The 22,416-nt window shown below is 53.6% G+C and overlaps 1 protein-coding gene across 5 annotated transcripts; it reads right to left on the bottom strand.

The window, feature by feature from the left end:
* Positions 1-1,033: 1,033 nt before the first annotated feature.
* On the bottom strand, positions 1,034-21,746 carry MOB3C (MOB kinase activator 3C). Of its 5 annotated transcripts, none has more exons than XM_062004186.1 (5): positions 21,545-21,746; positions 21,018-21,201; positions 13,585-14,074; positions 4,723-4,925; positions 1,034-1,159 (listed from the first exon to the last, which is right to left on the bottom strand). In XM_062004186.1, exons 3-5 carry the CDS (start codon positions 14,000-14,002, stop codon positions 1,130-1,132), a joined length of 651 nt encoding a protein of 216 aa, XP_061860170.1. In that variant the 5' UTR covers positions 14,003-14,074; positions 21,018-21,201; positions 21,545-21,746; the 3' UTR covers positions 1,034-1,129. The 5 variants fall into 5 exon arrangements, with proteins under 5 accessions (XP_061860170.1, XP_061860171.1, XP_061860172.1 ...); XM_062004187.1 differs by having other exon boundaries at positions 21,018-21,194; XM_062004188.1 differs by having other exon boundaries at positions 21,618-21,746.
* Positions 21,747-22,416: the final 670 nt, after the last annotated feature.

The raw sequence follows: 22,416 nt of genomic DNA, 5'->3' as shown, positions 1-22,416 counted from the left end.
ACTATGCTGTGGCTCAGACTATTTGATTTGAACTCCTCAAAAACAGTAAAAAAAAAAAGAACCCAAACCCCCTTCAACTCTTGTTGAAAGAAAAATGGCACAGGGACCACAGCACTAGTCATCAAGCATTACAAGCACAAGGGGAAGAAATGTTGAGATGTGATAGCTTTTAGGGGAATAGTGCCACAGACCAGGCAGCAATAGAATGTTTTCAAGAGGTCAAAAAGGTTTAAGAAGGACTGATCTTGCCTTTTTGGAGGAAACTGGTAGATTACATGTCTCTTAACATCCTTCTTCACCTGATTTATGGTGCTGTAGGGCTGGAAATGAAAAAACCAATGATTCCTACAGCCAACATCTGCTGATGTTGAGCTGAGACTTGTCAGGAAATGCTGATGTGGAAAATGTTGTTTTCTGGCAACAGTTTCTTTGTGCTATTTTCCAAGTGTTTCTCAGGTAGACTGTGCTGATCACACTGAGAAGTGGCCTAGTTCACCTCCTCTGTCGTAGTCCGAGCAGTGCTGGATGCATCTTAGAACATCATGAAGTCCCCTCTGCCAAGTGTGAAAAATCCCTCATGGGGAAAAAGAGTGAAGCATGAACTGAGGCAGAAGGAGGGACATTCATAGCTCCTGGTTACAAAGGGTAGGTCAGCAACTAATGGTGTGACGGCAGCTGTGGTCAAATGTCCCCAGCTGTGCAGAGCTGATGCCAGCTGTTATCACACAGCCACTGCACGTGGGAAAGGTAGCAGGCATTATCTGGCAGCTGAGGTCATACCTGCTCGCAGGGCAGGAATCAAGCATTTGGAGGTCAGTGTAGCTGAGGCCCAAACAAGAGGAAGGGCAGCTGAAGGGATCTTATCAGACATGGCACTGAGTCTTAGAAACCAGAGTGTGCAAAAGTCAACCAGGCTTGCCTCATTCTCCAGTAAGTCAGTGGCTTTCTGGACAGAATCTGCCCAGAGATGCTTGGCAAGCTTAGGATTCAGCCTTGGCCCAAACAGGCTCTTCTGCAGTGTTCATAGTTCATGGGGTGAAGTGAGTCCTTAGGAAGAGCTCTCCCACCACGGGCTGCCTTGTCCCACGGGGCTCGGCAGGAGCCAGCTCAGTTCACCTGCCAAAACGCCTCAGTGGCAAATGCGTTCTGTCATTTCTTTCTGCATTGAAGGGGGAGAGAAAAGAAAGAAACAGTAAGTCCAGAAGACAGGTTTTAGGAGAGTGATGTGCCAGGCACTTTGGTAGGTGTCCAAAACCACCCCACAACCCAAGCAAGCAACCGTGGGAGTCTCGGGCAGCATTGCTCCGTTTCCCATGCCAGCCCTCCTGGGAACTGCTCTGCCTCAGCAGCTCCTTCCTGGCATCCTCCCCGGTCTCTGTGGCTGTGCCCTAAGCTTTGAGAGCAGTTCAAGGAAACAGCATTGGCTGAGATGTGGAAAGAAGCAGGTCCTGCTCCTGCCTCAGCTGTGGAGCAGCCAGACGAGGCGGTGCCGCTCTCGGAGCCTCCATGTGCAACTGCTTCAGGAGATGGGGCATGGGGCTGCCCCCAGGCTCCTGCTCCAGGAGGTGGCAACAGCCCACGCAAAGGACCTGTGGTTTTGGCAGGAGATCCCATGGTCACACTGCAATGCAAATGGCTGCTAATAACAGAGGGCCACAGGAAACCTCCTGTGAAAGCGAGCTCTGTTTAGACTGACAGACTTTAGCCAGGATGGCACCATGCCAGCTGCATAGGAATGGTGCCCAGCTTTCAGCTGGTGGAAGATGATATTTGTCTCTGCATTAAGTTGCTCAACTAATAGCTTGCAAATCATGAACATGGCTGCAGCAAGGAAAATCTCTGAAACTCCCTGGCTCATCAGGCTCACGGCTTGTGAATCTGCATGTGTATACAGACCTCCTCACACACCCCAGAGAATGGTTTGCACATGAAAATATGCTCCCAAAACAGATCTGAAGTAGGACTGGTCTGAGGAGAAGGAAGGAGAAAAAAGGAGAACTAGGAAAGTAGGATGAGCCTGATGTTCTGCCACAGAAATCACATTGTGAAGGGGAAATGTTTGCAAATATCTCGGGAAGAGAAAGAAGAAGGAGGTGAGAACATCATGAACATGCAACACCATCCAGCCCACCCCACTAGCACAGCACCACACACAAAAGCAGCCTTCAACAGGGGGGGTTGGGGCAGCTGAGCTGCCCACAAGCTCCTGTGGCTGTCCCCAAATGTCCAAGGCATTCACCACGTTCTGGAAAAGCCCACAGCTCTGCCTCAGTGTGTCACCAGCTGGAGCTCTGCCAGCGCTGCTGCTCAGCACCGTGACCTGCCCTTATGGAAACAAGGGCAGGGCTTCTCTCTGCCCTCGTATTTCTAGATCTGTTAAGAGAGTGAACCAATGCTTTTCACTAGTTCTGCCTGGACAAAGGATCTGTCTCATTCCTGGCTCCCGAGATTTGCTGCTAAGACATCATGTCCCAGAGAAACTTGACAAAAGACAGACTGAGGCAGCACAGGGAGCTTCAGCCAGGGGCAGGCTTAGAAACCAACAACTCCTTCATCCCACAACCCCTGTCATTTTTCTAAGCTAATTGGGCCTAAGGAGACTTTTTCTGCCTGTTTTTTTTTTCTTTCTTCTTACTCCTAAATCTGAGAACTGGAGCTCTTCAGTAGGAAGCCCACATCTGGCAAGCTCCAACTCTAACAGAGCACTCAGACCTGCTGTCCTGCTCTGGATGTGCTCCCTCCACAAGCTTGGTGACCTTCCATAATCACATTCAGGGAACAGGCACCTCTGCAGGCAGGAGTTTCCTGTGTCACAGGATTCACGTGGACTAACTCTGATCATCTAAAGGCAAGGTTAGGACAGTTGGCTGGGCTCATGAGGCAGTTAGGAGAGACTGAACTTACCAAGGGTAGTTTCTCTCAGTCCTACTGAGAGATTATCAGCTTTCCACAAGCCTTGAGAACTTACAACTTCTATGCTCTGCCCTGGGCTGGGGAGAGGCACCAGCCACAGGAAAGTGGACTGAGGTCAAGCATAGCAGAGGCTTGATGTTACTATTTGTGCATCTTCACAAGTGCTGATGAAGCAAAGCCAGAAGAGCAGTGTCAAGCTGCAGCCTCCCTGGGGGTAAGAGCACGGCCAGAAGAACCACTTTCAGCTTTTGAGAGTCTTTCGTAAGCTGCAGCAATTTGTCCCTCCCTCCTCAACTCAGCATTGCAGCCTGGACACAGCCATCCTCTGGTTGCAGGACACTCTCATACATACCTACAGCAAATCCTTGCCTGAGGGAAAGAGGGCTACCATGTGATTGGGTCTGCTTGGGGTTTGGCTGCCAGGCAATGAGCACACCAGGAAGTGGGACACATAGCCCAGAGGTAAATGTCTCTCATTTCCTTGTAGTTTAACCCTGGTTGCATCATACAGGAAAACTTGTTCATCTTAGATTCATCCAGACCTATAAATCATCACAAATCATGTGAGTCACTGGCACCAAAAGCCTATTTAGCAATGTCAGCCTCTGCTTTGGTTATTAGGTGCTAATTATTTACATTAGCAAGCACCAGCAGAAGGAGATGACACCATATGGGCTCTATGTCAATGCTAAAGAAGTTTGTCATGAGGAGCCACGGTGAAACTGACAGAGGACAGAGTGACACTGAGCTGCCAGTTTGTGGAGCTGAGGGACCTCGTGATAAAACAGGTCAGGATCCAACTCTACAAAGTAATTCATGTAGATTCTGTTGTCATTCAAGTCTCCCCTGATAAGATCATCATGTCTCCATTCCCTCAAATCACCATCAGAGCATCACCAAATTGACTGAGACACAGGAAGGCAGAGGAGGACTAAAGCACCTCCTAAAAGGTATTCCTAAACAGGCAGCTCATGCTGGGACTTTTCTCAACTCTTTCTCTCTCTGGGATTAGACCCTCTTGGTCCTCCCTGGCTCTCTGCTGTTGGATATGGCCTTTTAGGCAACCCAGTTCTTATCACAGCGTGCTACTGGGCTCTCTATTCATTCTTCCCATTGCAACATGTCCTCCCTGGGTGAGACCACACTCAGCCTTGCCTGTGACACATGTACTTCTCTGTCAAAACTATGTACATTTTCTAGTTTCTGCTTCACACCAGGCCTGCTCTTTGCAAGGACTCTCACTCTCTGCCTGGCTAATTGCTTCCCAAGAGAGGCTGCAGAGAAACTCTGAGCTCCAGAGAGGCCTCTCCAGCTTGGCCACGATTGCTGTTGTCTGGAGCTGCACATCCTGTTGGGACTTTCCTTCCTGCAGCCTCATTGTAACTCACACAAGGATCTCAAGCCAGGGACCTTAGTCCCCTAACAGGAAAACTCAAGACTGTGCAGAGGCTCAAATCTGACCCCTGAAAGCCATGTGGACACAACACAACTGGCTGGAAACACTCTGATGTGCAAAATGCAATAGAGCAGTATAGAGGGACACTACAGAGGGTCCTGAGGGTACTGAAGAGTGTTTCATAGCCGTGACAGCAGAGGCAGAGTTTAAGGAGGGTTTTCAAAGGGAAAGTGTTGCTCAGTGTTGCTGGAAGGTCCCTCCTAGAGCTGTTCTTCTGAAGTAGGGCGGCTGAAAGAGTCCAGAGAGAGCCCGAGTGCACTGCTCAGAGTCCAGCCCCACCTGAACCCACCAGTGCTGCATTCAGCCCATGCTGCTCCCTCCCCCTGCACCTCCCAGCCCTGGGCCATCCTTACCAAGGGCTCCAGCTCCCGATGGTCGATGAGACTGAACTCCCTGATGAAGTAGTAAAAGTGCTTGTAGCAGGTGTTGACGTGGGCCTCAGCACCCATGTTGATGATGCTGTCAAAGTGGTGGATGTAGACGTGGACAAAGACACGGAAGAGGCGGGTGAGGATCTTAGTGCAAACTTGCTGGAACTGCTTGGGGAAGGGAACACCTGCAAAGCAGAAGTGAGTTGGAAGCCATGTGACCATTTCCCCAAAAAATCCTCACCCCTCAACCCAGCTAGTGTTTAAATGTCACTGCTGTGCTTAGCAAGCAGTCACAGGTGCTGAGGAAGGAGCCGATGTCAAGGGTGACAGCTACACTCAGGCAATGTGCCATCTGGCTCTCTCCACACACTTCTCCATTGCCCAACAGGCAATTTCACACAAGTGTGGTCAGAGGATTCAGGGAGCTGCCCTAGGAGAGAAAATTTCTCCACATCTCTCCACATCTAACTCTATCCAGAGCAGTCTGGCAGAGGATCCTTCTGCCATCTCTCCTTGTCTTTCCCCTCCAAGCCTGTGCTGCACAGCATAAATCAAATTGTAGTTACTCAGGCCCATGAACAAAACTAAACCTCCTCCCAGCAGACAAAAAAACTCACCTTCCCTGTTCCTCTGAATCAAAAGCATGGTTCATACTGTCTTTCTTCAGCCACACACCCTCAAACATCACTTCTGACGCATTGACAGAAACAGGTGGGATTTCTGCCTTGCTTCCTGATCCTTGTTTCAGACAAATGCCTCAAGACAACAGCAAGAAACCTGTCCATCTGAATAATGATTACCTTACAATTTCATTACACCTGTGAGATGCTCCCTCCTGAGCACAGTGTCCTACCAGACTGTTCAAGAACAGGACCCCACATACATTGCTCTGTACTTTTAGCCTTGTCCTGCACAAGAACACGATGTTATGCTCTACATTTCCATCCCTGTCTAAACACACAGTGAAACTCCCAGAGGTGTGATGTGGCAGTGTCAGCAAGTTTAGGGTAAATCTCTAAAGGACATATGGCTTTGAAACCCCAAACATATTTGAGGGGGGGGGTGAAACTGGAATTTGTTTTCCTGAAGCTTCTTCCTCTCCCCTGAGTAATTAAATGCAAATTTGACAGGAACAAAATAAACCCTTCCCACAGTTGTACCAGCCTCCTCCCTTACCTTCTTAACTAATGCAGCACTGAGCCTCTTAAAACCCTTCCCTGACACTCTCTGCTCAGCCATGGCCAGCTCACACTCACCTTGCTGTGGAAAGCATCGTCAAATCCCTGAGCTAAACAATTGACAGGGCTGGGACAAAGGCTGGACTCAGTGATCTTAAAGGTCTCTTCCAGCTGAAATGATTCTATAATTCCAATTTTAAATGGTAATTTTCTCTTTGAACATTTCTCATCAGCCTCACTAGGCAATTAAAGTGTTTTTTTCTCAAAGGCTCCTGGCAGTTTTGTTTCCCAGCAGCAGCAGCAGTGCTGTGCCCCTCTCCTCCGTGGGTGGCAAATGCAAAGGGTCTGTCCCTCCAACACTGTTCCTGCAGCCCGTGGGTTTCAGTGGCCAGGGTTTGGGGGCTGCTGGATTCACTATCACAGCACTCAGAATAGGAAAGGATTTTTGAGGGTCTCTCAGCCCAGCCCAGGCTGCCCACGGCATGGGTGCAGCAGGCAGGGCAGAGCAGGTGTGCTCATGCCACAGAGGCACGTCCCAAACAGCACCTGGAGGAGGACATACAAACCTTGGCTCAGCATCACATGAGCACAGAGAGGTGGCTTTGAGACTGAGGCAGTTTAAGCCTTTTGCACTGAGAGAGAATTTTGCAAGCAAAAGCTGTCATCACTCAGGTGGGGACTCAGGCCTGCTGTTAGGGTGATCACAGAATCAGAGAACCATTTTGGTTGGAAAAGCCATTTAAGATCACCATATGCCCAACCACTGCCAAGCCCATCACTAACCCATGGCCCTCAGCACCTCAGCTGTGTGTCTTTCCAGTGTCTCCAGAGATGGGGACTCCACCACCTCCCTGGGCAGCCTGGGACAGTGTCTGACAACCCTCTCAAAGAAAAAGTTCTTTCTAATCATCAATCTAAACCTCCCCTAGTGCAGCTTGAGGCCATTTCCTCTTGTCCTATCACTTGTTACTTGGAGGAACAGACAGACCCCACAGATCAGCTTTGAAGAATCAGTCAAGAAACATTTGTTTTAAATGAAGAAAAATTAGTCCTAGGAAGTTAAATTGTGATGAGCCAACATGGTAAGGCTCTGGCTGGGGAATACCCACTGCTCTGAGCAGCCTGAGAGCAGAGGGAGCTCAGCATGCAGACACCAACACATTTGTTGCCACCACTTTGTCACCTGTCCCACTTGCTCAGTGCCTGTTAATGTGGGCAGCAAGGAAGAAATCACATCTGACCAGCCTCTGGGAGTTTATTGCCAAACTGTGAAGAGTGATAGTGAAGGAAAGCAGCAAACCTCAACCCAGTCCTGAGCTGAGAAAGAAAGGTCAGACGGCAAAGAGCAGATCCATAGGATCTCTCAGGGCTGACAGCATCTGTGGTCCAGATACTGCTGTTAGATGAGCCACCTCCAGGGCTGGCAGATGGTGACATGTGGCTTTCCAGTGCTTTTTATCCTGAGGTTTGATAGGAACCGCCTTGTCCTATAAATCAGTTACCAACAAGTCTTCATGGTCACGCTGGCAGCTGAGACTTAGAGGAGAGACACATCCAGCTACATTCTCGCAAAGCAACTCTTGATCAGAGATTTAGCAGAAATCATAGAACAGTTTGGGTTGGAGGGAACCTTTAAAGGTCATCCAGTCCAAATCTCGTTGCCATGGGCAACCTACGGGAGCTGCTGAGCTGTCCTATACCTAACGATGCCTGGAAAGAGACGAAGCAGCCAGGACGTGCAAGCACCATTCTGGGCTACCCCACCACTGTGCTCTCACCAACAGAGCAGCAGATCCCAGGGGGAGAAGCTGGGCTGCTCTTCTCCGTGTCCGTCACAAGGTGTCAGTGTGTGGCCACCCTGCTGGTCCCCTTCACCCTCCCACGTCCCGCCACCACCACGCGCTGTGGTCCTTTGGGTCCAGGGATCACTGGGATCCAGCCCCGGCTCTTTCACCCCCCTCACTCGCACACATCCCCAGGGAGCTGCACGGCGCACAACCCTGGCCCATCCCCACCGACTTGGAATGCAAGCCACAGCAGCCACAGCAGGCACTGACCACGCTGGCCAGGAGCTGGGCAAATTCTCCACGCCCCGAGCTGAAAGGAAAGGGTTGGCTCGTAAAGGCTACACCTGAGCAGCCTGGGGAGAGCAGCAGAGAGATGTGATGTAACCACAGCTTGCGTGGCCGATGGGCAGCAGACAAGGCATGGGACATCCTTCCAGCACTAGAGGGGACACGGCAAGGGCAGGCTGTGCCTCCTCCCTGCAGCCAGGCACACTGCACCCAGCACCTCCTCTCCTGCCTCACCTGCCCTGCCACATGTGTAGCTCCAAACCAAGCAGCCAGGCCCCCATACATTCACGTGTGAGCCATCCTGACACCATGACTTGCCAATAAGCAGCACTTAGGAGTAGGGCAGTGGTGATGGAGGTGGTGCATGTGGGGCACAAACCATCAGAAGCAGCAGCTTGGTGAGACAAAGAGATGGTGGGACCGACCCTGAGTGGCTGAGATGATCTGTTAGCAGAAGTATGGCAGGTCAGGGCAAAGTCAGGATGGAGCCCTGAGTTTTGACAAACCACCCTGACAGGGTGACACTGCTTGGGTTTGCTTCACCTCCCTCAGCCCTACACACACTATACAGGGACCCAGCAACTGGGTTTTCTGTAGTGCCCAGTGACAGGACTGGGGGTAATGGACATGTGCTGGAACACAAAAAATTGTACTTCAACACAAGGAAAAACTTGTTTGCTGTTGGGGTGAGGGAGCCCTGGCCCAGGCTGCACAGGGAGGGTGTGGAGGCTCCTTCTCTGGAGGTTTCCAAACCCACCTGGACACGTTCCTGTGTGACCTGATGGAGAGGAACTTGCTTTAGCAGGTGGTTGGACTGGATGAGCTTCCAGCCCCCATTATTCTGTGATTCTACGATTCTATGAACACCATTGCAGTGCAGCCCACCAATGCTGGTCCCAGCAGCCCCATGGGGACAGCAGACCACCACAAAACCCACCTGGGCTGATTTAAATGCCATTTACATATAATTCACTGCTGCTGAGCATCCACCAATCTCAGAAAAAGCATCAGGAAACCCACTCTCCAGCAGGCACTAGCCCCCTTTCTGACTCTTGTCACAAGATGAGTGATGAGGAAGGGACTCACATAGATACAGCACAAAAGATTTATAGCCAAGGTCAGCTCTTATCCTCCACCCTGAGCACAGATGGCAGGCAGTAGGGAGCATCACCCAGCCCAGGCCCAGGAGGAGAGGAACAAAGCAGTCAAAAAAGGGAGAACCTGACTCATGCCTCAAGCCAGAGCCTTAAACCCAGGAGGTACAATGCCAGTCCCTGTGAGGCAGCCGGGCACAGGTGAGACTCACAGCCCTGAGATGAATTAGCACCTTTTAGTTTATCTTGGATGTTTTAGCTTGAAAACCCTCAAGATGTGATTTTAATGCTCTGAGAAACCTGCTTTTCCTCATTCTGTGCTGATTGCTTCAAAACATAAGGAAATCATGTGCAAAGGGAAAAGAAAATGTGGGGTGACAAAGCAACTGCCCTTAGAGGAAGGGACTGCCAAGGGCTCTGGGATCTCTCTCTCCTGTCATCTCTAACCCTCACACTCCAGCCAGCTTCATGTTTTCATGATGAATCAATGCTGGGAAGCTACTCTGCTTCTTGGCAGTCTTTTTCCTCTCTGCAAAAGCAGTAACTCATTGAGCCAGGAGATGAATTATGGTGGTGGTTGTTATTCTCAGTTCCATTTTGGCCACCACGGCCATCGGTGATTTCATTTTTTTCCTAATGACTTTAAAGCCTCCTTTTAAACTAATGGCACAATGGCAGCTGCAAGCTGGTGTGGTGTCGACTTTGGAAGAAAACAAGGAGAAGAAAACGACAAATCATGTCAGAGAACAGCGATAATTAGCTGGATTCAGAACAGTTTTCTCCCGGGAGAAAGTATCGGATCATTTCACACCACGTTTTCTCTGGGGTTTATAACTCGTTTCGGTTCCGCGCTTGAACTGCAAAGCTGGAGCTTTGAAAAGCTTTCCAAGAAGGGTTCCCAGCGCCCCTGGGAGCGCCGCTCTGCAGAGCCGCAGCCGCGTTTGGCAGCGGGCGCGTTTGGCAGCGGGCGCCGCGTGGTTCCGGCGCTGGGTCGGCTCCAGCCCCGGCGGCTGCGCGCTGGTAACGCCGGGGAGGCTCCAGCCAACGCCGGGGAGGCTCCAGCCTCCGAGCCTCCAGCCCTGGGGCTGCAGGGCGGCTGCAAATCTCATCCACGCAACCCTCCTCCCAGCCCAGCGGCAGCTCCCGAAAACCAGGCACCACAGGGGGATTAAACGACTACTGGGAGGGAGGAGCCGCTGTTTTCCAGGTGGTGATTTCTTCATGTGGCCACTCACTGGCCAATCTACCAATATAATTTTACCAGCTGGTAAAAATACACCTGGAAAATCATTTCTTCTCCCTGCATGGGAACAATGCTTATTGCCCGGTTCAGTGTATTTTTCAGGACAGCTACATGGGATGGAAAATGGAAACAGAGCGCCAGCACATGCAAACTGATCCCAGTCGTCTGGGAAAGCTGCTGATGTAGGTTGATAGCAATGAGGCTGGCATAGTTCACCCCATGCAGGGATTTGCCTCCTCTAGACCAGCTGACAAACTGGTTTCTTCTCCAAAGGTGCCCAGGGAGGTGGTGGAGTCCCCACCGCTTGACACATGCTGAAGGAACAGATGGTTCAGTCCCAGCAGCTGAGCCCATTTACCCCAGCCAAGGGTAAAAAAGCACCCTGTGAGCCCAGAATCAGAACGGTGAGGGTTGGAAAAGAACCTCTAGAGATCACCTAGTCCAACCACTCAGCAGAGGCTAACCACCTCTGGTCACTTCCACCTGAGGCCCTCACCCAAGGGTGAAGGGCTTCCCTGCTCTGACCTATGAGATGCCTTTCCCTTAACCATCAGGACAGCCTCGAGTGGGCCCCACTGACTCATGTCCTGCTTCAGGCTTTCAAGCTTTTGGATGGAGAAGGATGCTGAGGTTAGCCTCAGGCAACATTAGCAACTTTGGAGATCACTTGCTGTTTCTAAAAACAGAAAGGGAGAAGAAAAAAAAAAGACAAAGCTGTTTTGTCTGTGGCCACTTAGTCAGGAAAATATCTTGTGCTGGGACAGTTTTATTGCACATGGCAAAGAGGAGCCAGGAGGGAAAGCTGAGATGCACACAGCTGATGAAACACCATGCTGGTGGGCTTCTCCAGTACAGGCAGGAGTGGAACAAACCTTCCTGCTAAATCCCACCTCTGCTGCTCATATTGAAGAGACTCACCACAACTCCAGAACATGAAACTTATGATTTCCCCACATGACCTCATCAGACTCCTTTCCCCTTCCTTCAAACAGCTCATATCTTCCCCGTATCCTCTCTGTGCCTTGTTCCCCTTGTGCTGGGTGTTCTTCCAAGGGGCTGGCCCTTTGGGAGGGAGGGAGGCTGAGCATCTGCATTTGCTGTCCCTGAGCCCTGCCTCCCTCCCCACTGCACATCTCACATCCTCCTACCCCATCACCCCACGAGGAGCAGCCAGATGTGACATTTCCCTTCCGCCAAACACTTCCATCTTCTGAAATGCCAGAGCTGCCAAGCAATTACACAGCACACAAGGCAAGCCACTGAAAGGCACTTCACTGATGACAAAATGGCACTGGCTCCCTCCTTCCCCTGCCTCCCACAACGTGTGTTTTCAAGTGCCATCACAGGCTAAGTTCCCTTTTGCCTGTGTGAGGCCAGAACCACCAAGACACACAGACAAGGGGACTGAAGTCACTCACAGTCACAACAGAGGGGCTTGGAAAGAGGGACCCCAGGAATGCCTTTGGAAGGGAAAACAGTGGGTTTGCCTCGTGACTGCCCACAGCCAGCCCAGATCTCACCCTGAGCAGCCCCACACCAAAACAAAAGGAGAAGTGGAAACCAGAGGCACCAGCCAGCCCTCCCCCTGTCGGGATGTGTTGGACCTCAGAGGCAGAAGTGCCAGAAATGGGGTGAAAGGCAGCAGAGCCACAACTGTACTTGGCTTTTGTGCTTCAGAGGGGGAGATGTGGGAGAGCAGCAGGTGCTGCAATGCCCATTCCCTCCATGGCTGCCACTGCTCTCTGCACTCTTAAGGTTCCCCAGAGCAGCTTTCAAGCCACATCACATCCCAAATCTCACTTAAAAGGCATAAGACACTCATGACACCAGCAAGGGCAAGGAGGCAGCAATTGCCTGCAGGTCTTGGCTTCAGGTGATGGAGGGAGGAGTTGCACCAGTAACACCAGTCAAAGCCCCATCCCAGGGGCTCAAATTAATAGTTTGGCACAAGCAGCCTGCAGGCAGTGCCTCCCCTCCTGCTTGCAGAGAGCCTCTGAGGGCCAGAGACTTTCCCAAAATACACACACAAGGAGATGCTAGAGCACAGCCAAATGGGGCTACAAGAGTCAGTGGTTGCCAGTAATACCACACAGACCATTTTCTTCAAGGTTTCCCAGCATATTCATGAAAATCCTGAGCGTTAACTGCACTGATTTCACACGCCTCTGCCAGCTGTGCTGCTTGGGAAAACAAAAAAAAGGTCAAGCAGACTTGCAAAGACACGCCTTTCCCCCCAAAGCTCCTTAAATCTTCTCACATATTCAAGTAGCTTTGTGTTTCACCTGAAAAGTAACCGCTGGGAAGCAGCTCCAGCAGCCCCAGCAGCCAAGCATCAGCTCCAACCCCAACTCATCTCCCCAGACAACACACAAGCAGCTAAGTAGCGGTGCTGATATCAACCCTCGCAGCTGCCAGGGGTTAGTTTGCAAGTTGTGTTGCCTTTGGCAGCTGCTGCAAGCTCCTAAGGACAAACTTTTTGAAGGGGAGCATCGTACACCCTGGGGGCTGGCAGCTGGAAAGGCTGGATTTGTGAGACGGGCACCGCTGCTGAGATGATGCCTGGGCTAAACAGCAAGATCTGATGTATAATGAGGGCTGAGGTGAATTAGCAGAGATGGAAAGGAGCTGGGAAGCCAGACCAGGAATCCCAAGCTCAATTTCATGGAATCATTTCAGTTGGAATAAGATCACCATGCCCAGGCACTCACCTCACACTGCCAAGCCCATCACTAACCCATGGCCCTCAGCACCTCAGCTATGTGTCTTTCCAATATCTCCAGGGCTGGGGACTCCACCACCTCCCTGGGCAGCCTGGGACAGTGTCCAACAACCATCTCAAAGTAAAAGTTCTTTCTCTTCACCAATCTAATCCTCCTCTGATGCAGCTTCAGGCTGTTTCCTCTTGTCCTATCATTCATTACAGGGAAGAAGAGCCTGACCCCCACCTCACTCAGGTAGTCAGGTAGTTTGTAGAGTGCTCATGTCTCCCCTCAGCCTCCTCCACACTAAACATTCCCATCTCCCTCAGCTGCTCCTCACAAGACTTGTTCTCCAAACCCTTCACCAGCTTCTACCAACTTCCAAACCCCTTGTCAATTTGCAGCAAAGGGCTGTGAGACAGATACCAAGGAACACCTGGAACAGGAAAAGCCACGATGCACAGGATCACAGCGTTGGGCAACGGCAACCCCGAGGTACCCCAGCAGCAGTTCCAACCCCGTCCTTCTGCCAAAGAACCCAAGCAGCACACTCACCTATCCTGGTGGGGAAGATGTCCTCGTTGTTGATGAGCATCTCGATCCAGTCCATCAGCATGCACATGTACTGCGGGGCCGACAGCTTGGTCGGCTTCTTGTATTTGCTGTCATCCTGCCACCTGTACTCGTACTTGAGCCCCCCTGACATGATGGGGCAGCTCCTCTCCGTGCAGTACTCCGACATGGTGCCGTAGATGAGGTTGATGCGGTTGAAGAAGTCCACCACGTGCACGGCGATCCAGTCGTTGATGCTCTCCCCCGGAGGCAGCTGCACCACGGCCTTCAGGTCCAGGCCGGACTTGAGGGAGGCCTGAGCTTTCTTGTACAGCTCGAAGCGCTGAGTGCCCGGCTCAAACTTCTTCCGGGGACGGAACGTTTTGTCTTTGTTGAAGACTTGCTTGAGACACAAGGCCATGGCGGGCAGGGCCGGGCCAGAGGCGCAGCGCAGGGTGAAGCCTGGGGACGGGGTCTTCAGGGCTGGAGGGTTCTGGGAGGAGAAAACATGTGTCAGTGATGGATGCAGCACCCCTGGGCATGCTGATGGGGACACAGGGTGAGCGTGCAGTGACACAGAGAGGCCACACAGGGCCACCAAGATGATCAGGGGACTGGAGCATCTTTCTTATGAGGAAAGGGAACTGGGGGCTGTTCAGCCTGGAGAAGACTGAGGGAAGACCTCAATTACACTTCTAAGTACCTAAAGGGTGGGTGTCAGGATGACACCTTTTCCTGTAGTGCCCAGTGACAGGACTGGGGTTTATGGACATGAGCTGGAACACAAAGAGTTCCACTTCAACACAAGGAGAAACTTGTTTGGTGCTGAGGTGAGGGAGCCCTGGCCCAGGCTGCACAGGGAGGGTGTGGAAGCTCCTTCTCTGCAGGTTTCCAAACCCACCTGGACACGTTCCTGTGTGACCTGATGGAGGGGAACCTGCTTTAGCAGGGGCTCGGACTGGATGAGCTCTGGAGGTCCCTTCCAATCCCCCCATTCTGTGACTCTGTGACAGTCACACCAGGCCCAGCTGCTCTGGCAGCATGTGGAGATGGGGAGGTGGGCTGAGCTCCTGGCCCCTCCACACTCCCTGGGGTGAGCAGGGGCAGCTGCTCCCACCTCACACAGAAGCTCTTGGCACTGGAGAGGGTGAGTGCTGCCACGGGTACCCCATGCAAGGTTGAATAGCAAGCAGACAGAGCCTTTCCCCTCTCTTAAGCACACCAGGAGCTCAGGGCTTCAGGCAGCCTCTTCCCTCCAGGTGAGGTATCAGTAACTGCTGCAGTAAAGCCAGAGCTGTGATATCAGCAGAGCTCCCTGGCCCAGGCAGGCCCAACCTGGTGGCTCTTTCCTCTTCCAGTGAAGGGGAAGAGCCTCTTTCCCTGTTTTCCTTGTGTCAGCACAAACAAGCCCCAGCTGGGTGATGCCCTGGGGAGCACCCTGTGACTGCAGCCGGCTGCTGCTTCACACAGCCCCAGCACCCACATCAATGGCAGGATTATTGTTGTTGTTCTGCCCTGTGTGTTTGTCCAAAAAAACAAACCCCACACCCGAAGGAGGGAAGCAGCAGCTCAGCACAGCCCCAGGCACCCACACAATGCAAACAGAAGCCTTGGGGTGGGCAGCCCACAGCTCAGGGGGACTCAGGCTGGAAGTCTCAGCACAGTGCTGAGCTCACTCCTTCCTGCCTGAGGTTCCCAGCACAGAAGAGGGCTGTGGTATTTCCCTTTTATTTTTTTCTCCCTTTTCCTGAAGCTGCAGTTGAAATCCCATCCACCCCAGGCTGTCCCAGGCTCAAACTGTGCACTCTGTTACCTGCACTCATCCCCAGCAGTGGTAACTTGAGACCCACGTCCCCCTTGTGCTAAACGCTTTGCTGATGCTAAAGAAAAAGAAAATCCTCCAACAGCCTCCTCCTGACCAGAGGAGATGGAGAAAGAGGCTTAAAAAATGTAAAAAGGGAAGAAAAAGGTTCATGGAAAGGGGAAGTGACTTACCCAAAGTCACGAGCAGGAGGGAATGGTGCCCAAGCAAAACCTGGATGCACATCCACCCTTAAAAAGACAGCTTTTAGCCAAAAGCTTGCTATCTAACCCCCTTTTTCTCAACTTAATCCTGAGCCATGGGCAAATCCTGTGTCACCCAGCAGAGGCTGCCTAAACATCTTGTAAGAGAGATCCCGTGCTCCTCTACAAATCCACCTCACTTGGGAGCAGCAGGACCTAGTGATGAGCCCAAACAGCAGCAGGGCCAACTTCTACAGCACAGCCAGCACATAGCTGTGAGGGGAAAACCCTGCTGTGGGTGCAAACCCTGCGTGGTTACTGTCAGTGCTCTCACCACAGCCCTTCCCACAGGCTGCAGCGTTGCTTTAGCACCATTCTCTAGCTGACAGCACGGTGGTGCCAAACCACATCGTGCTCTGCTGTTCCCAGGTGCCACCAGACCTCAAACTGCATCGTTTTAGGTGCTTTTTGCTCCCTCCAAGAGGAAAACAGCACCATATCCTGACTCCAACCTGGCCCCAGGGTAAGGGTCTGCCCAGAGGCAGCCCAAGGGAGGCCCAGGAGACTCTGGGCACAGTGAGGCTGGAAAGAAAAACCCTTCTCTGCGGCTTCCCACCCGGCTGTCACACACTCAAGGCACATCCTGTTGATAACACCTCTAAAAAAAGCCTCACAGGGAGTTTGCTGGTGCATAACAGTCTCTAAAATATGTACTTATACGTACATAGATATTTATTGCTCAGCTAGTAACACAGGACATGCTGGGACAGCCTTTGGATGAGGCATCCAGCGGGGTCTGCCCATGGGGCTGAGCAGTGCCCAGCCCTGCAGCAGCCTGGGAGGGAGCAAGAGAGGAAAAGAGGGGGCCAGCAGTGCTTCTGGGCCTTTTGCTTCCCTCTCAAAGCACTTGTCACTAACTGGCTCTGCCACCAAGCCCAGACATGGGGCTGCCAGCGCTGACCCAGGACACGCGGCTGTCCCTGCCTTGCTGCTGTCCACTCCCTCACCCATGGATTGTATTTCCTTTGTCTCTCCTGTCACCAGCCAGCAACAGAGAGCTCTGGCTGAAACAGGCCATTAATATAAAGCAAAAATAAACAATCATGCCCCTAATGAGAAGTCAGGATTTCCCCATCTGACACTTCCCAGGATGGGGATGATGCAGCACTCGCTAATCCTTCCTGCAGCTCCCTCATCCTCGTCTCCTGCTGGTCCAGGACTCCCACAAAGCTGACCAGTTCTTTGCCCAGCACCCAGCTAAAGCCCAGCAGGGCTGGACAGCCATCACCCAGCACCATGCCAAGCCTCTGTCCTTGGTCTCTTGGCTGGGAAGATGAGCCCAGTCTCACATTAGACTGGACCAATCCCCTCAGGCCTTTCCAAGTTACTATCAGTAGGGATGAGGACTGGGATCCAATCAGGGAGGTTTCCCTGGGATTTCAGCAAGGAATGTCATGCCAGAAGACACTTTTCCATGTCATCATTTCTGTTGGTCCAAGCTCCATTCTCCAGGAGCTGCTGTTTGCAGAGCCTGGGTTGTTCTGGGGTGATGAGAAGCCACCCTGGCAGATGATATCCCATCAAACGTCTTGCAGCAGAATCAGCTCTCCATGAATACAGGGGAGATTCCCTTGTGCCTCTGCCTCACATCACAAATCCTGAGCCACTCCCTGGGAAATAAACTGTATCTCAGAACCCATCTGCAGCCAAAACCCATAACTCATCCCACAGCTGGATCTCTGTGTTCCCCACAAGCTGCTCTCCCTCATCGGGCAGGTGGCACGTGCTTCACGCTTCAGCACCATCCAAACAAATCACCAGCTTAAAATGAAGAAAAGCAACTAACCTGCTAAACATCTGTTTTCCTCCCATGCACCTCCTGGAGATTCCTGGGAATGGGGGAGCACAACCCACAGCTGCACAAGTGCTGGGGCAGAGCTGTGGCCGAGCCCACGGGACGGCAGCGGCCCTGCAGCCTCTCTGTGCTGCCAGTTTTGCTGGCAGGACCCTCACCAGCACAGCTACCAAATCACCAAATCCTTCAAAGGCCTCGCCAGTCAAACAAACGTTCTCCAGAAACTCAGTTTAACACAAGCCAAACACACAGCCTGGGATTTACAACCTGAAGGAAGCAGAGAGAGGCACTGGGCTACAGAGCAGATTTGTTTTCTCCACAGCTCCAAAGCTTTTGCTGCCCTGAGATCGATGTGAGAGCAGAAGGAAGGAGCTGCACAGAGGCCAGGACCAGGGCTTGACATACCAGTGATGGCCCTTGCTCTGGGGTGAGATGGGATGTACCAGCTTGGAGCAAACAGGCTCTGCAAAGCCACCAGTGTCTCAGTTCTCCCTCAGCCAGGGACCCAGCCCCCACCTCTGCTTTCTGGGAACAGAAGCAAAGTCCTCTGGAGGCAGACCCAGACACAGCCTGGATCTAACTGGTGGGAAAGGGCACTGGCAGCAAACACAGGACCAGGTTTTCTTTGTGTCCACCTTTACACATCTGACTTGCACCAGGGGAGGTTTAGACTGGAGATTAGGAAGGACTTCTTCCCTGAGAGGGTTGTTGGGCACTGTCCCAGGCTGCCCAGGGAGGTGGTGGAGTCCCCAGCCCTGGAGATACTGCAAAGACACACAGCTGAGGTGCTGAGTGCCATGGGTTAGTGATGGGCTTGGCAGTGTGAGGTGAGGGGCTGGACTCAGTGATGGTCTTTTCCAACCAAATGATTCTATGACTTCAGCCAGCCAAGTGTTTGGGACAGATCCACATAAAGAGACGGAAAGTGGGAGATCTTCCAAGGTTCAGCTGCAGTGTGGAGTTCAGCTGAGCCTGACCCCTGGGGCTGTTGCATTCCTGGAGACAGGCTATGGTGTGCTGGGGCTGGGCCAGGGGACCCACCCCAGGTCAGAGCACCGCTCACGCTGCCTGTTTGAGGAAACCCAAGCGGAGAGCCGCCATTCAACAAGCTCAGACATGACCCTGCACATCCCCAGCCCTGGCCCAGCGGGCTCTGCCTTCCATCACAGCTTCCCCAGAGAGCCCTGGCCCAGGGCCCAGCCCCCTCCCCCAGCCACAGTTCCCATGGCAGGGCAGCACCCCAGGGCTCACACGGCCTGTGGAAGCACCTGCAAGCCCCAGATCAAACCTGGCCCCACTCCTGGGAGCAGAGCAGGCGGATGAGGCACCGGTGGCCTTCCTCACCATCACCCCCTGCTCCCAGCCACGGGACACCCACGCCACGGCACTGCTCCGAGCTCAACCCCATCGCTCCCCAGACAGCCTCAGCTTTGCAGAGGGATGGCTACAAACCCAGCCAGGCGACCACAAAACCCCAGCCAGGGCTGTGAACGCTGCTGCCTTCGGGCCTCCCTCTGTTTTTACCCCCAGCAGCAGAAGCAAAGCCAGATTTAAGCGAGAACCAAATGAGTTGAGGGTTAAGCTCTGCAAGGGCCAGGCAGAGCTGCTGCTGGGATGTAGCAGAGACACGTGAGAAGCTGACTTCCCATATCATTGGCATGTCCAGGGATGGAAGGAAATGAAGGGGATGCAAGTTCAGGGTCAAGCTAAGCCACTCATTTCAGAGTTGAGGGTTGTTTTGTTGTTTCACATAAGCTGCTGCTTTTTTTTCCCTTTTCTTTTTTTATCATTTGTAAACCACAGAGGAACACAGCGAGGGGAAGGCTTTGTTGTAAATGAAAAACAACTCGGAAAGGTCTGTTTAGAAACCAGCAAAACAAAAGGGGAAAGGAGGGCAGGGCAAGGGGAGGGGGGCTTCCTCCCCCCAGGCCTGCAGGAGAGAGGCAAGGCCACCAAAGGAAAGCTCCACATTTGACCCCAAATAAGCTTTAGTCAGAAATCCATCAGGAAGGATCAGACACAGCCCTGGGCTCCAGGGTGATGGGCACTAGGGACAGTCCCGTGTTTCCCCAATTTCATCTCCCTCCCTGGGCTGCCTTTATATTAGGGGCTGCAAAAGCAAAGGCTTGGGGCAAGGGGGAAAGTGCTTTGCAAGTGCCCCTGGGAAGCACTCATGATCTTGGAGAGCAAGGAGAGAGGAAAGCTCCAACACCTCTCTCTAGGTCTGTCCCGAGGTGTTTGCACACTCACACAACCACGTGGCTGCAAACCACAGCTCAGGAGGGACATTCCTGCTTTGGGCACAGGGACAGCACAGAGCTGTGCAGCTCCAGCCAGCCTAGAGCAAAGTGTATAACCCCCTCGGGCATCCCCAGGGCATCTTGCCTGCTTCTTATCTACTTCTGCTTCCCTGCTTTAGGAGATTCCCTTCTCCCCTTCACAGGCAGTGTAAAGGTCCCATCCTGCCCTGTCCTGGCTGGAGGAGCAGGGCAGGAGCAGGCCAGGCAATAGTTCTGCCTGCTAGAGCCCCAAACCAGCCAGCCAGCCTCCAGATGGACAGTCTGACCAGAAGCCAGCTGGCTTCTCCCTGCTCCAGGAAGCATTACTGTCTGGCTGCTGACTCGACAGCCCTGTCTCAGCTTCTCTTCAAGCCCCCAAGAAGTCTTGTTGCAAAGTTTGGTCTTCAGCCTCTCCTCGAGCATCTTCACAACCAGGGCTGCTTCTTGATGGACTTAGTGGATCTCCAAAGATCAAAGCTGCTTCTTCTGAGCACCCCTGGAACTGCAGCTACCCCAGCCCCACTCCAGGCAGGGGCTGTGGGTGCACGGGGCTCCCAGGGAAGGGAATGTATCCCCTCTTTTGCAGCCTTTGCTATAGCCACGGCTGGTTCTAATCATCTAAGGGAGGGGGCTGAAGGAGGAGGATGCTGGAGAGCACAGTATTGGGGTGCTGGCCCTGCTCTCTCTGAGCTTCCTTCTGGAGCCAAGGCCCAGCTGGGCTGTCCGTGAGAAACGGGGTTATTGGCTGCCTATCCCAAATATAACCCAAACGATGGAAAATTCCAGGAGACGAGCCAGGACGAGATGCCGGGAGGGGGATCAAGGCCCAGTACTTGGGCTGGGGGAGCTGCAGACAAGCCCTGAGCTCTCAGCAGCATCTCCCTGCTGCCAAACCCTCCTTGTGCCCAAGCCCACACGCCCTGCAGTGCCGCAGAGACCCAGGAGAGGTGTGAGCATCCTCTGAGGCAGCACGAGCCCCCCGCACCCAAGCTTCGGCTGCTGCCCGCGGAAAGCTCTGCTGCTGCTGCTTCCCCAGCCCTGGGAAACCCCCAGCTCCTGGAGAATGGACCCAGTGCAGTTTCCAGGGAGATCACACACACCTTGCCTTGCTCTGGCTCTGTCCCGCTCGTTGCCCTACCTCGCCACCAGCAAAGCAGCAGCTCCTGGGGGCACACAGCGTGCTCCAGATGCACCAGGAAAGTTCCCCCCAAGCCACCCAAGATGCCTCCGAGCAGAAAAGCAAAGCCCTGTGTCTCCAGGCTAGAGGAAGAAAGTCCAGTTCATTTTGGGAGCGATACCTGGTGGGGTCTGGGGCTTTTAGGAGGTACCTCATTCCTGGGGGCCGGGATCTCGCTGCTGCCACTTGCTGGGAACCCTGCAGAGGTGTCCCGAGGTGTCCCGACTGCTCCGGTTCAGTCCCAGGGGTGATTACTCCTCCGTCAGCGCCGTAATCCCAAACACCGGGAGCTCCAGGCCTGCCAGCTCGGAGAGGAAGACGCGGGGAGATAAAGCAGCTGCTGAACACCCATCTCCACCGGCTCTCACCCGGCTCCTCCCCTCACGACTTTCCACCCTCCCTCCGACAGCAGCAAAGGAGCAGCCGGGACTGTCGCAGCCGGGACAGGCTGTGCCCGCACCGTGGCTGCTCTCCCCCGCGCCAGTCCCTGCGGTGGCTCCCGCAGCCTCGCACAGGCTCCCTCGCTGTTTACAGCTGAGCCGAGACACGCAGGAGGAAGGGGAAGAGCCTTCTGCAGGCGTCCGTGCCCCGGCTGGGGGAAGAATCGCTTCCTTTCCCTAAGGCTAATCCCAACCAGATCGTACTCACCCTGTGCTTAAAAAGCTGCCCCAGGAGCATCCTCAGGGGTACAGCACCGGCTCTTCCCACCCCCAGGACTCACCGCATGCTCCTCCATCCCTGGCTTCCAGCCGCGAATCCCTCCGCTGCGCTTGCTGAAGAAACAAGACACAGCGAGAAGGAAGAAGCCGGAGCGGGGCTGCGGCCCGGGCAGGCAGCGGCCGCGGGGCCACGGCTCCTCTCCGGGCGCTGATGTCACATCCTGACCCGGCGGCAGCCCCGGGAAGCCCCGCGGGAGGGGGCGCGGGTCCGGCCGCGGCTGTCCGGGCGCCGCGCACCGCGGCTGGGGGCTGAGCTCGGCTTCGCTGCGCAGCGCCGCGCCGCTGCCCGGCTCCGGGCCGGGGGAAAGGACAGCAAACCCTGCACTGGCTTTTCCCCTCTCATCTTTCGCCGAGTCCCTTCATCCTTCTCTGCACCCCCCGCCCCGCACGCACAGCCGGAGGTTTCAGTGCCAGGCCAAGCTGCACGCCGGCCGAAACGCAAAAGCCAGGGAAAGGAACAACAACAAAAAGACAGAAAAACTTACGGTGTGTGAGTCTGAGAGGTGGGGTGAGCTCCCAGGCGCGGCGTGGGGCTTCAACAGTGCTCGAGGAAAGCAAACCTGTGCCAGCACGCCCAGCAGCTGGCAGCGTGGGACGGCCGGGGCTGTGCTCGGGGCTCATCCTGGCACTGCTGGCAATGCTGGCACTTCGGTACCAGCACAGCTCTAGGCACGGAAATGTTTCTAGGCTTTGTGTGTTAAACTCAGGTTCAGCCATTTGGGGCAGGGAGTGGGCTGCTGGGCACGGTGGGGGTAAAGAGCAGTGGGGAGTGGGAGAAAGAAATCCACACAGGCTGAGATG

Source organism: Colius striatus, chromosome 10 (assembly GCF_028858725.1).
Source record: "Colius striatus isolate bColStr4 chromosome 10, bColStr4.1.hap1, whole genome shotgun sequence".
In the NCBI taxonomy this organism is placed as follows: Eukaryota; Metazoa; Chordata; class Aves; order Coliiformes; family Coliidae; genus Colius; species Colius striatus.
This window is presented reverse-complemented; position numbering and strand designations above follow the sequence as displayed.

Bases quoted from the DNA above. Each gene is read 5' to 3' on its own strand.
- MOB3C (XM_062004186.1), bottom strand. From the start codon at position 14,002: ATGGCCTTGTGTCTCAAGCAAGTCTTCAACAAAGACAAAACGTTCCGT. The intron at 4,926-13,584 runs GTGAGTGTGCTG...TCTGCTTTGCAG, and splicing joins CATCTTCCCCACCAGGATAG to GTGTTCCCTTCCCCAAGCAG. The intron at 1,160-4,722 runs GTAAGGATGGCC...CCTTCAATGCAG, and splicing joins ATCGGGAGCTGGAGCCCTTG to AAAGAAATGACAGAACGCAT.